The sequence below is a fragment of the Octopus bimaculoides genome, chromosome 1 (genome assembly GCF_001194135.2).
Source record: "Octopus bimaculoides isolate UCB-OBI-ISO-001 chromosome 1, ASM119413v2, whole genome shotgun sequence".
Taxonomy (NCBI): domain Eukaryota; kingdom Metazoa; phylum Mollusca; class Cephalopoda; order Octopoda; family Octopodidae; genus Octopus; species Octopus bimaculoides.
The window spans coordinates 115,710,221-115,722,053 of NC_068981.1; the positions used below are offsets into that span (position 1 = coordinate 115,710,221).

Consider the following 11,833-nt stretch of genomic DNA (forward strand, 5'->3'; position numbering starts at 1 on the left):
GTAGGTTTTCAACATTGGCGTATAAATGCATAGTTCAATAGAACACACACACACGCACACTTCTATAGGTAGTGTATGTGTGAGATTGCATAGCAAAACAAACATCTATTAAACAAGCTGTACTTAAATGAGCTTTAGGTAAAGGGTACCATTGCAAACCTGCCTGATAATCTGAAAATGCAGGTTTATCTCTTGACTGAACGTCAGCAATAATTCGTGCAATGATATATGGATGTCATTTCCACACATCTTCGCATCGAGAGAAGCTGAATTTTGTTTGTCAGATTATCTAATAAATCATCTACTGGTCTCAAGAGTTACTGAAGTGCACATTGAGGTATAACTGAATCTTCCTGTTGTTTAATCTCACATTACGATGTTCGTTGTTGGTGCGTTGACCATATATACATACATTAACTATGACTCGAATAAACTCACCCTATTACGTACACTGTTCAAACATAGGAGAATAAGCAAAGTAAACGAGAGTTTACGAAAGTAAAAAAATTATTTATTTATAAGTTTTAATCGTTTGTTAGTGATGGCTATAGTTATCAGGTGAATCTGATATTTTCAGAATTGTTTCTCCTCTTGGGGAATAATTAGCTACAACTTGCTGTCCTTGGCATGAAGTATGGCTTTCACAATGTCAAAATGTGATACCATAATGGTATTGTAGGTTCATTTATACCTTAGCACAAATGGTTTGTAAGTCTTGAATTAAACTTCTCAATTTTCGCTAAGCTTAGGACTATATCCGGCTATTTATTGAAAAGCCTCAAAATTATGGAATGTTTGATTTTGATTTGTAGTGTAGCTGTTATCATTGCTGTTGTTGTCACTGTCCTCATTCTTATTGCTGCTAACGTGAATCTATTCATGAAGTGAAATATCAGAGGTCTTGGTTGGTGTGTTTGCCAATGTCATGAAGCCGTTAAATAATTCGTTTGTTTCATTACTGCGCAATGTATCCAGATGAGTGTTTAAAGGGTAATCAGCAGGTAATGGCTCATCAACTCTAGATCTATAGAAAGATGACTGGCTTGCATCTGACATCTGCACGATTTCTGTGGAGTTAGATTTTGGTGCTTCATTATTTGAGCAATGATAATACATGGGGATATTTGAATGCTCAAATTCATTGTCATTGAAATTATATTTTCCAGCTACAAAATTACCATCCGTTTGCCCGATTTCCGAATTGCCAAAATAGCTAGATGGGTATGCACAGAGGTTTGGGTAGTTGACGTACTGTCTTGGTGGACAAAATAATTGTGTTTGTGGTCCAACTGGTGCAATCTGTTTATGAACAAAGCACTCGTTTGCTTGGTATAAAGGTATTGAATATGGACACATATGTATAGGTAGTTCCTGCTTTATGTAATTTTTCTTGTTTGCATTGTCATTAACCACAGGAATTAATCCTTTAGTTTAAAAGAAAAAGAAAATATTAAAAAAAAAAATTAATACAAAGAAACAAAAATCTATTTCTCATTCATATATGTTATCAATGTTTATTTTAATCAACAAACATGATTTGAACTTAAACGGTCGAAAATATCAAAATCACCACTATAAATTACCTTGAAAGTTTCAAATTGATGAAAAAAAATCTAACATAAGTTATATGCGAATTGAATACTTCTGTATTATTGGTTGCCTTGACTGATCATACATGCACATACTTTCTACTCAGAAACTCGTCCCTCTAAGGCGGCGAGCTGGCAGAATCGTTTGTCGTTGTTTTTTAGTAGAAAGTGTGTACGCTATATGCGAGTCCTGTTATTGTTAACGTTATTTCTTGGATTGTTGAATCATTGTTATTACTTGAATTTGTTAGAATCTTTATTTGTTTTCCCCATTTATGGGCGAAGTTGTGTAGAACATTATTATGGAGAATAGACAAGTGCAAAATGGCAGTTATGCTGCGGTGACTGGAAAAAGCCTGTCAGTGGAGCTACTGCAGGTCCGTGAAATAGAAGTCAAAGACAAGGACTTCAAGAAATACACCACCTTGTTGAGAAAGGAGGGAGACCGTCTCAGACTGACGCCTCCCAAGGAAGTTATTGAGAATACAGAAAAGAGAACTATCATCTATAGAACGCTAAACATGGCGTCGAAGAAAGTAGAGATAGCAGCCGTTGAAGTGGTAGAGGAAATGCTTGAAAGAGGTGAAAGAATCGACTACATTCTACACCAGAGGACGGGAGTTCAGCACGGTGGAAGTGCGCTTCGAAAATGAAGCAAAGTAGTACTCCACTGTAGCCTTGAAATCAGCGGAGCGGGCACTACCTACTTACTGTGGCAAACGTGTGGCTAGAGTAAGGATAGGTAGAGTGACCCCTGAAATTGACGAGGTATGGCTGGTGGCAGTCATCCTCTGTCATACAGAGGAAGAAGCAAAAGTTTTTAAAATGTCAAAGACTACAAAGGTGAACTGATGGGGATATGGGCTAAAAGTAATAGGATCTTTTTTAAAACGGGGGCCACATTTTTCATTAATGTCTTACGTAGTGTTTTTGGTACCGAAAGACTTTCAAACTTCGTATACTTATCTATTTTGTGTTATAGAACAGAAAAATATTTTTGTATTCGAATTCATTTCATCTAAAAAATTGTCTTATTTCGATAATTTCAACCAATCACTGACAAGTATTCAGTTGTTTACATTTACTCCTTGGCTGATTAAGCGATGTAAAGCGTATTTAATCTCCATACCTTCGTTTTATTTGCTTTTTTCATTTTAAATTTGCTTTAACCCTAACCCTAGGGTTAGAGTTAGGGTTAGGGTTAGGGTTAATTGTTTCAGAATCGTTTGTTTATGTAGTCGGCACGTAATGTATATCGGCTGAATGGACGTCAGTGATTGGTTGAAATTACAGAAATACGACAACTTTAACATGGAATAATTTATGGATTTCTTGTTTTTTTAAGAAGACTAAGAGAAAAAGATGTTTTATATGACACATTCTACCAGTGTTCCAAGTTTCAAAGTGTTTCGTTAATGAAAAATGTGGCCCCCGTTTTAAAAAAGATCCAAGTAATAGTCCATATAAGCCTGGCAGACCTCCATAAGAATGTGGAAGAGCTGGTGTTGCCAGATGAGACTAGATTAAGGATTGTTGTGGAGGGTAGACCTCCAATATGTTTTGCGTGTGGAGTAAGGGTACACATGAAGGCTAAGTCACCCCAGAAACACGAGGAGGAAATAATAGAAACAGAAATTCAAGAAGAGAGTACAGCTGTAGCAGAGGATAAAATGGACAAGCAATCTACGGTGGTGAAAAGAAAAAAGAATTTAGAATCACCACCTAAAAGCTCCAAGGAAAAAAAAAAAAAAGAAGAAAACAAACGAGGAACAAGAAAGAAAAGAAAAATGGAAAATCAAATGAAAAATCAAGTGAAATGTGAACTCAGGAACCGTTGTCTTCAACCAGTAAGGAAAAAGGAGCATGGCAGGAGAATGAAAACGAAAGAGACAGCGAATTTGAGACAGAGAAAATTGTGTCGGGCGAAGAGAGTGGTGAAAGATATCAGAGAAAGAGATGCCTACAGGGAGAAATTTACGAAACCGCGTAGTATACGAAAAATGTGTTGAAATCGAAAAGATGGTAACAAAGATGATAAATGTTATCAGAGTAAAATTGGCAAACCATGAAGGTAAGAAGGGCGTGCTATTGGAGAGAGATTAATAGAACAGTTTGGGGGAAAAAAAAAAGAGTTGAAATATCACCACTTCAGTTTAGATACGACGAGTTGCCGCCTGTTGTAATTTTCGACTATATAGTACAATATTCGTCGCAATTTTGTGTTAAAAAAAATACGTGACTAAAGTGAACTGTAATTTAAAAGAACAATAAAATGAAACTGCTTGCTTTGGGGGGCGAGTAAGCCATTTCATCCTCATTTTTTTTGTCATAGTCCATTCGAAATGTGTTTTATATGTACCCCAATGTCTTGTTTTGTCTGTCCTTATGGTGTCCACTCTTTATAAAGGCCATGTGCCTAAATAAAAGAAATTGAGCAGGCAGAATCGTTAGCACGCCGGGCGAACTGCTTAGCGGTCTCTGTGAAGTTGATGCATGAGTTTGTGTTGAACTGTTTATTGAATTGCTGCCAAAGATGTTGGTTGTTGTTTGTTTCCCATTGTGGAAGATGGGGAACCGGGGTTGTGCGGCCGCGGCGAGCAAAGGAGTGGACACGCGAGAGTTAGAGGTTCGCGAGAGTTAGAGGTTCGCGAGATGGGGGTGGAGCCTAAAAAGATGAAGGAGAGTGAGAAATTAATCACAATGGAAGGAAACATTTTTAAGCTGACACCGCCTGAAGAGCTATCGGCCAACGTGACAGAAAAAGAACGGTTATATTTAAAACCATGAAGGCAGCCACGAGAAAGATAGAAATAGCACCAATAGAGGCCATAGAAGAATGTGTTAAGAATATAAAAAGATTCACAACATACATTACGAGAAGGAGAAGATACGTCACTCTGGAGGTGCTCTTCACAACGGAGGAGGAAGTAATAAAGCACTCCACAGAGGCAGTAAGGACAGAGGAATGGATACTCTTGCTTTTGTACTGTGGCAAATGTGTGGCCAAGGTGCGAGTGGGTAAAGTACCACCCGAATTGAAAGAAGAATGGCTGATGACAGCCATAACGTATAATATGATTGACGGGAAGATTCTGAAGGCTACAAGAACTCAGAAGGTGAACTACTGGGAATATGGTATCGAATTAACGATTCAGGCAACGACGGAGGACTTGAATAGTGTAGTAGATGAGATTGTGCTGTTTGAAGATGTGAGAATGAGAGTTACTGTGGAGGGTAGACCACCATGTGGAAAAAGGGGCCACATGAAGGCATGTTGCACCCAAAGAAAGCCACAAACAGAACAGGAGGAGAGACATGAGAGTGTGGACCAGGTAGTACAGGACATGGCAACAGAAAAAGAAACGGAGAATTGGATTCACTATGGTTAAAAAGAAAAGAAGGTGGAGCGGAGGAATGAGTTCTTCGCCAGAGAAGCAGAAAAAGAAGAGAGAAGAGGCGAGAAAAAAAAACTGTGAAGGAGGGCAGTAGGAAGGAAAAAGAAAGTGGAGTTACCAGTAGAGAAAGAGTCGGAAACCCAACTGTATGAAAGTGAGATGGAGAGACTATTTATGAAGGAAGAAAAGAGAGAACCAAAAGTCCAAGAGAAAAAGAAAGAAGATACGAGGAGGAGACAGAGTGTGGTATTATGTGACGTACCCAAAAAATGTTAAAACAGAGAAAAAGATAATCAAGCTTCATTCAATAGTAAGAGTGAAGGTGCCTTCATACGTCTACGCGGAGGATATGAAGGCAATATTGATTGAAGAGGAAAACTACAGAAAATCGAAAAAGATGTGTGGAGATAGCATTGACCCACCAGGAGTGGAGGTGCAATTTAAAGAGTTACCACCAGTGGTAAATTTAAGAGATATCGATCCACTAATGAAGTTCTACTAAAGACAAAAAAAAAGTATGAAATTAAAGAAAAAAAAGAGCAATTGTAGATAATACATATAACGGTTCAAATGGTAATGTATGGAAGTGGGGCCCATGCGTCCATTTTCATTATTTCATTTTTATATAATTTTCATCTCATTTACATTCGTTTTATGTTTTTGTCCCCACTGTAGTCTTGTCTGTCCTTATGGTGTCCCCATCTATGTTTAGGGCTTTATGCCTAATAAAGAAATCGGTATCCCGTCTCTGTGAAGTCATTGCGTGAGTTTATGCTGAAATATTTATCGAATCATTGCCATTGTTATTTGATTTGAATTGCTGTTAGAACTATTGCCGTTGTTAATTTGTTAATTGTTGTCCCCCCCCCCCATTGTGGGAAAATGGAGAAGAAGCAGGAGGGAGGCCCAAGTTATACGGCCGCAACGAACAGAGGAGTAGATGTGCAAGAGTTGGAGGTGCGCGAGATAAAGGTGGAGCCTAGAAGGATGAAGGAGAGTGAAAAATTAATCACTAAGGAAGGTAATATTTTGAAGCTAACGCCACCTGAAGAATTATCGGTCAACGTGTTAAAAAGAACGGTAACATTTAAAACCATGAAGACAGCCACAAGAAAAATAGAGATTGCACCGATAGGAACCGTAGAGGAGTGTAGCAAGTAGTTGAAAAGATTTACAGCATGCATTACGAGAGGGAGAAAATACGTCACTGTGGAGATGCGCTTCACATTAGAGGAGGAAGCAATAAAGCACTCCACAAAGGCTGTAAGGTCAGAAGAATGGATGCTCCTGCCTTCGTACTGCGGCAAACGTGTGGCCAAAGTGCGAGTAGGTAGGGTGTCACCCGAGTTAAAGGAAGAATGGCTGATGACAGCAGTAACATACAATATGAAGGATGGGAAGATTTTGAAGGCTACTAGGACCCAGAAGGTAAACTACTGGGGATATGGTATTGAATTGACAATACAGGCAACTACGGAGGATTTAAACAGTGTGGTGGATGAGATTGTGTTGCCAGAAGATGTAAGATTGAGAGTTAGTGTAGAGGGAAGGCCGCTGATATGTTTCACATGTGGAGAGAGGGGCCACATGAAGGCGTGGTGCACCCAACGAGTACAACAAGCAGAACAGGTGGAGAGACAGGAGAGTGTGGACCAGACATTGGTAACAGAAAAAGAAACAGAGAATGGATTCACTATGGTTAAAAAGAAAAGGAGGAGGAGCGGAGGAATGTGTTCTCTGCCAGAGAAGCAGAAAATCTTTCCTGGGTACCCTGTATCTATCATCGTTCAGGAACCGACCAAATAAGTACTAGATGAGCATTAAAGTTGATAAAGCTGACTGTATCGTGTCATTACATGTCTTCGCCACGTGCTAACTAATAATTTATGTCAATAAATCATTGAAATACTTACGGATTTCTGAATTTAAAATGCTACTTTGTATAGGTTTCGAATTTGTTGAGACAGTGGTGGTCATTCGACTGGGAATAGAATTATCTTTGAAGTTTTTCTTATATTCAAGAATTGTTATTTCATCACTCTCTGCAGTTCCAGTCATTTCCAATCGAGGTTCTTTATGGACAGCATATTGTAGATGTGTATCTGAAAGTGTTTGGCACGTTATCTTATATAGCATACTATAAATAGGATTCGAAGAAACAAATAGAAATTAATGCGTTTGATTAACAAGAGAAGTTTTACTAGAAGATCGCTCAGAACAAAGATAATTTCAGTTTATTACTGGTATTTTATTTTTACCTATGACAAAGTAACTCCGACAGGATTGGCATGTAAATTCCTAATGATTATGTAGTCTTGTTCAATGCTGTTTTGGGCATTAGAACCTCTGGTTTGACTTTAATGAGCATAAAACCTATATATCAGATGAAAGGAGGTTGGAGGTATACTGTTAATACCTATATTAGGAAATTGGCTGTGCTTTGGAAATTCTTTTCAGCGTGTCTCATTACGGAAAAGTGATTTATCAAAATAAGGCGCCGGGCAAAATGATTAGCGGCATTTCACCTGTCTTTATGTTCTGAGTTAAAATACCACCGAGGTCGACTTTGCCTTTCATCCCCTCGATAAAACAAGTACTAGTTGAACACTGAGGTTGATGTAATCAACTTACGCGCTTCCCCGAAATTGCTGGTCTTGTGTCAAAATTTGAAACCAATACTGATTTATTAAAACGTTTTAGTCATTAGTACATATTACCATATCGATATTTAAGTATTTAAATATACACTTCAGCTGCAATCCGTTTCAATTCCTAATATTTGGAACCAACAAGGGAACTTTTAATTGGTTGTTGATGCTTTTCCCAAGTCATTGATTACTTCTTTATGTTGTAATTTAAGGAAAATTCAGATAATTTCATATTACATCCTGTAAGCTCAAAATAATGTCAGCCGTGGCATTAATATCGTTATATTTTGGTGGTGGTGGTGGTGGGGGGGATATAATATAAGATTAGTATAACCAATATATTCTTCTGCTTATTAGAAAGACAGTAAAGTATAATTCTATATTGTTTTTATAGAGAAGGGACACGTTGGATAATATAATTCTAGGTATACTATGCCTAAAAAAATTGATTATCATGTTTGGAACACCTGGATTAACAAATAACATGGTGAATTTTTGCTTTACTTTTGTTAAAAAATAGGATACCGAAATGTAAAATTGTAATGCCTCAGTAGAGACATCACTGATTACTTTGTGTTGTAATTTAAGGAAAAAATAAAGCGATTCAGATAATTTCATATCACATTCTGTAAGCTCAGAATAACACTTATTAACAATTATGAACTGTACAATAAAAATTAAGTGTTTTGCCTCTGGAATAAAAGCAGCACTGGTGATGAAAAGCAAACTGATGTTTTATATGTTTTATATAGATGTTAACACCTGGAAATATTACTTAAAGGCATTACATCGAGTAAACCTCCACCCCATGCATATATATAAAAATGTCATACAAATTATTTTATGGGAAGGTGATAGCACAATTAGTAAGGGATCTCACCATTTGTCTCCAGGTACTTAGCACTTGTAGTTCCATCCATTTTGGAATTAGGTCTCTTGACCGGTGACGTTGCAACATTTGCAGCACTGTTATTGGACACACTTTTCACATTGAGCCGTTGTACTTGTCCTTCATGGCTAGACAAGAGAAATAATAAACAATAATAAAAAAGAACAAGAATAACGGCTTCTAACTCGTATGCGAACTAAGTTGTTTAACAATGGCTAAAGCTCAAAGGAGGATTTGAACTTAGCACTGAAACATGAGATGATCCTGCATCTATATCCTCAAATCGATATGAATTGTATTTACTCATGGTATTCATTTTCAACTAAATTCGGTAGCATCCACAGAAGCTTTCACATCATGTTCAGAGATATTAACAGTTTGTATCTTTCTGTCTCATAGTTCAAACAGATTGTACAACATTCGTGCGAACATACACTCTGTTAGTTCATTCATTAGTAGACCGACATCATGTTCAGTCAGCTATCTGCAACTCATTAGTGAACTGAGTCTCGTAAAAGATCTCCTGAAACGCAACATGGCAGATGATTTGAAATCCCGATCCATGAACTGGAACGCTAATAAGTATTTCGCCGCTGCCCTAGAGCATATTTATCTTAGTCTTTCTTTTCCACCAAGCACATTAATAACTTTTTGTATACTTGTGCGATTGACCTTGATAGATTGAAATTCTTCGACCAAACCCTCCTCCTGAAATAAGACGGAAGAAATTGAGCTAGGACGTGCATGTCATAAAAGTACTCAGTTTTACTCTTGATAGATCTTACAGTCGTGACCTACGCTATTTACAGCCAAGTAAATTGGGCCATTGAGATTTAAGCATCTTTCAGAGCAGAAACCGCACAAGATCAATGGAAAGATACGAACTACCTTCTTGATGAATGTTGTCCGATACATCTGTGGCTGTCAGAGAATGTTAGTGGATGTAAGTGCAATGAAATATAAAGAAAGCCACAAGAAAGAACAAAAATACCAAAATTCGGAGACTGGAGTTAGTTTATTGGACGTGTAATCTTGATCTTTATTCGTTTTGATAACTTTTTGCACCGGAGCCGTTGTTTTTCTGGAGGATGCTATATTCGGTTGATTACTTTTCATTGTATTCTCTTTCATTATGTAGTCTTTACTGAGAATATTTGTAATCTGCAATGAAAATAAACGACTTGAATCCATGCAAATTTACAAACCACGAAGGCTATTATGTGAATAAGTTCGTACAATGTCATTAATGCATTACATTTTCTTAAGCTGCATCCACCTTGTTGCACCATACTCAATACAATTGTGTACCATAGTGAATGAGGTACATGGTAAGCTAATCAGTATAAACAGTAGTTACATGAAGCAGTTTTAGGATGTTCACTATTGATACTATTGAAATTCTTTCATATATTTTTCGTATGGCTTAGAAGTAATGAGAAGAGTGAATTTAATAGAACACACGTAATTTGTAATGTATAAGTGAGACGAATCAGTGAAAGAGCTTCTACACAGTCAATTGCCTTCCTTGAAATAGCAGCGTAGTTGCCCTTATATGGCAGCACCAGATGAGTATCTTGATTCTTTAGATATACAGTTTCTGTGACTACTTTATTCAAATACATTCATAAGAAAAGTGTTATTTGAAAGAGTTCTGACTGCTATTTCTAGCAGATCAAACAAGAGCAAGATGTTTCCTCTTCTGTCCAATCATCGAAATCATTTCAATGGTGTATCAGCAAACTTGAAGATTGCAGAGTACCACTATTAGAAGTTCAAGTTCCTAAATGCTGGTTTGTTTGTGACGGAGTGCGAATACCATAAATATTTAGAAATGGAAGAAATGAAATACACGTTAAGTGTTATGAATTTGCCAATGACATAAAAATATCTTTGGGAAGTTGAACTCCTGATTAATACCAGACAACCAATTTGTACCCTGTCATTAGAGTTTTATTTGTGGTCAAGATAATACTTTCAGTATCCGGGAACATCTAATGAATATATCCAAGAACTGTCACATGTGTATTTGTAAACTATACGGTAGCAGAGTTATGGAATTCAGAAATATTTTGTTAGATTTCTGGTTCTTTCAAGGAAGTCACATCTAACAGGATAGCGTCATGAACCTGAGTAAGATTTATCTTATTGACTCAACACTAATAAATCTGTATTTCAGCACTTACCGAACTCTGTTAGCGCTATAGTCCAAGGAAACTTGTGTCAGCTGACAATTGAAGCCAAACCGAATTCTAGAATTTGTCAGGAGCTACTGCTTGCTCTATCTTAAATCTAAAACATATATTTTCCAGAGGTGATGGATATCTTGACACTATTCTAATAGTCTTAGAGTAATAGAAATAATCGCGTCATTCAGGGACGTTATTGTTGACAACCAACTTGTTATAATGAAGGCATTAATTTCACAGTAATATACTGAGTTTGGTCAATTAGCTGTCTGCTACAACCCAAATAGTCTTAACTTATTGAGGAGCAGCGTTCACTCATGGGGCTGCTACAACTGATGAAGAGAAAAAACACTGAAACACAGTGAAAGGGAACTCAATTCATTAAAAGATCCCAACCAACCTCAATTTTTTTTTATCCATGTGTGATATGTAGCAAAAAGGTTTTCCCAACCAGAGTAGCCTAATCAGTTATTTCTTAATACATCGCTTCATTAATAATTTAATACACAGAAACATTAATAAAAAATTTAAAATGTAAGCAGATTATTATGATTTTTTTTTTACCTGAGACTGTAATTCTTGTGGTAAGATAGTGTTGACTATTTTTATGTAATTAACACCTAATTCTAGAATGGACGCCATGTCAGTTTTCCTGCCTCTGACGTATGGTAGTAGTACTCTTAATTGACCACAGCTTTCTTTAATGCGTTCTCTGCAAATGAATGAATAAATATATAAATACGTTAATAATATCCAAAGCGATAAATTAACGGTTTAGTACTGTATACAAATCTAAGACGGTACTGCTCTAATACATGGATATCAAATTCTTAGATCGAATGCCAAAATAGAACTTTTAGTTGTTTGGCAACGACTCATTTACCAACTTGCTACAACTAAGTCACATATAATCACCTCCATCTGTATTAATAGTAGCTTCTAAAACAGCTTCTGAGCTGGTAACATGTCCATCACATATAGGTATGTCCACCTGACTCACTTCCATCTTCTCCACTTGTCATCAACAGTGGGTCCCACTACTCAAGGTCCACACTGACTGCTTCGCATAAACCTTCATATGAAGCAAATCATCCTTCTAGAAACTATTTGCCAATACCCCCCCCCC

The 11,833-nt window shown here is 37.1% G+C and overlaps 1 protein-coding gene across 2 annotated transcripts in view; it reads right to left on the minus strand.

Annotated features, from left to right (window-relative positions):
- Positions 1-495: 495 nt before the first annotated feature.
- Positions 496-11,833, minus strand: part of LOC106876877 (uncharacterized) — a 24,973-nt gene continuing 13,635 nt past the window's right edge. For both annotated transcript variants that reach the window (XM_014925620.2, XM_014925629.2), the window contains exons 7-11: positions 11,272-11,419; positions 9,513-9,682; positions 8,513-8,649; positions 6,898-7,086; positions 496-1,424 (exon numbers count right to left, since the gene is read on the minus strand). In XM_014925620.2, the coding sequence (XP_014781106.1) occupies positions 874-1,424; positions 6,898-7,086; positions 8,513-8,649; positions 9,513-9,682; positions 11,272-11,419 (1,195 nt within the window). In that variant the 3' untranslated portion in view covers positions 496-873. The remainder of the gene's footprint in view (positions 1,425-6,897; positions 7,087-8,512; positions 8,650-9,512; positions 9,683-11,271; positions 11,420-11,833) is intronic.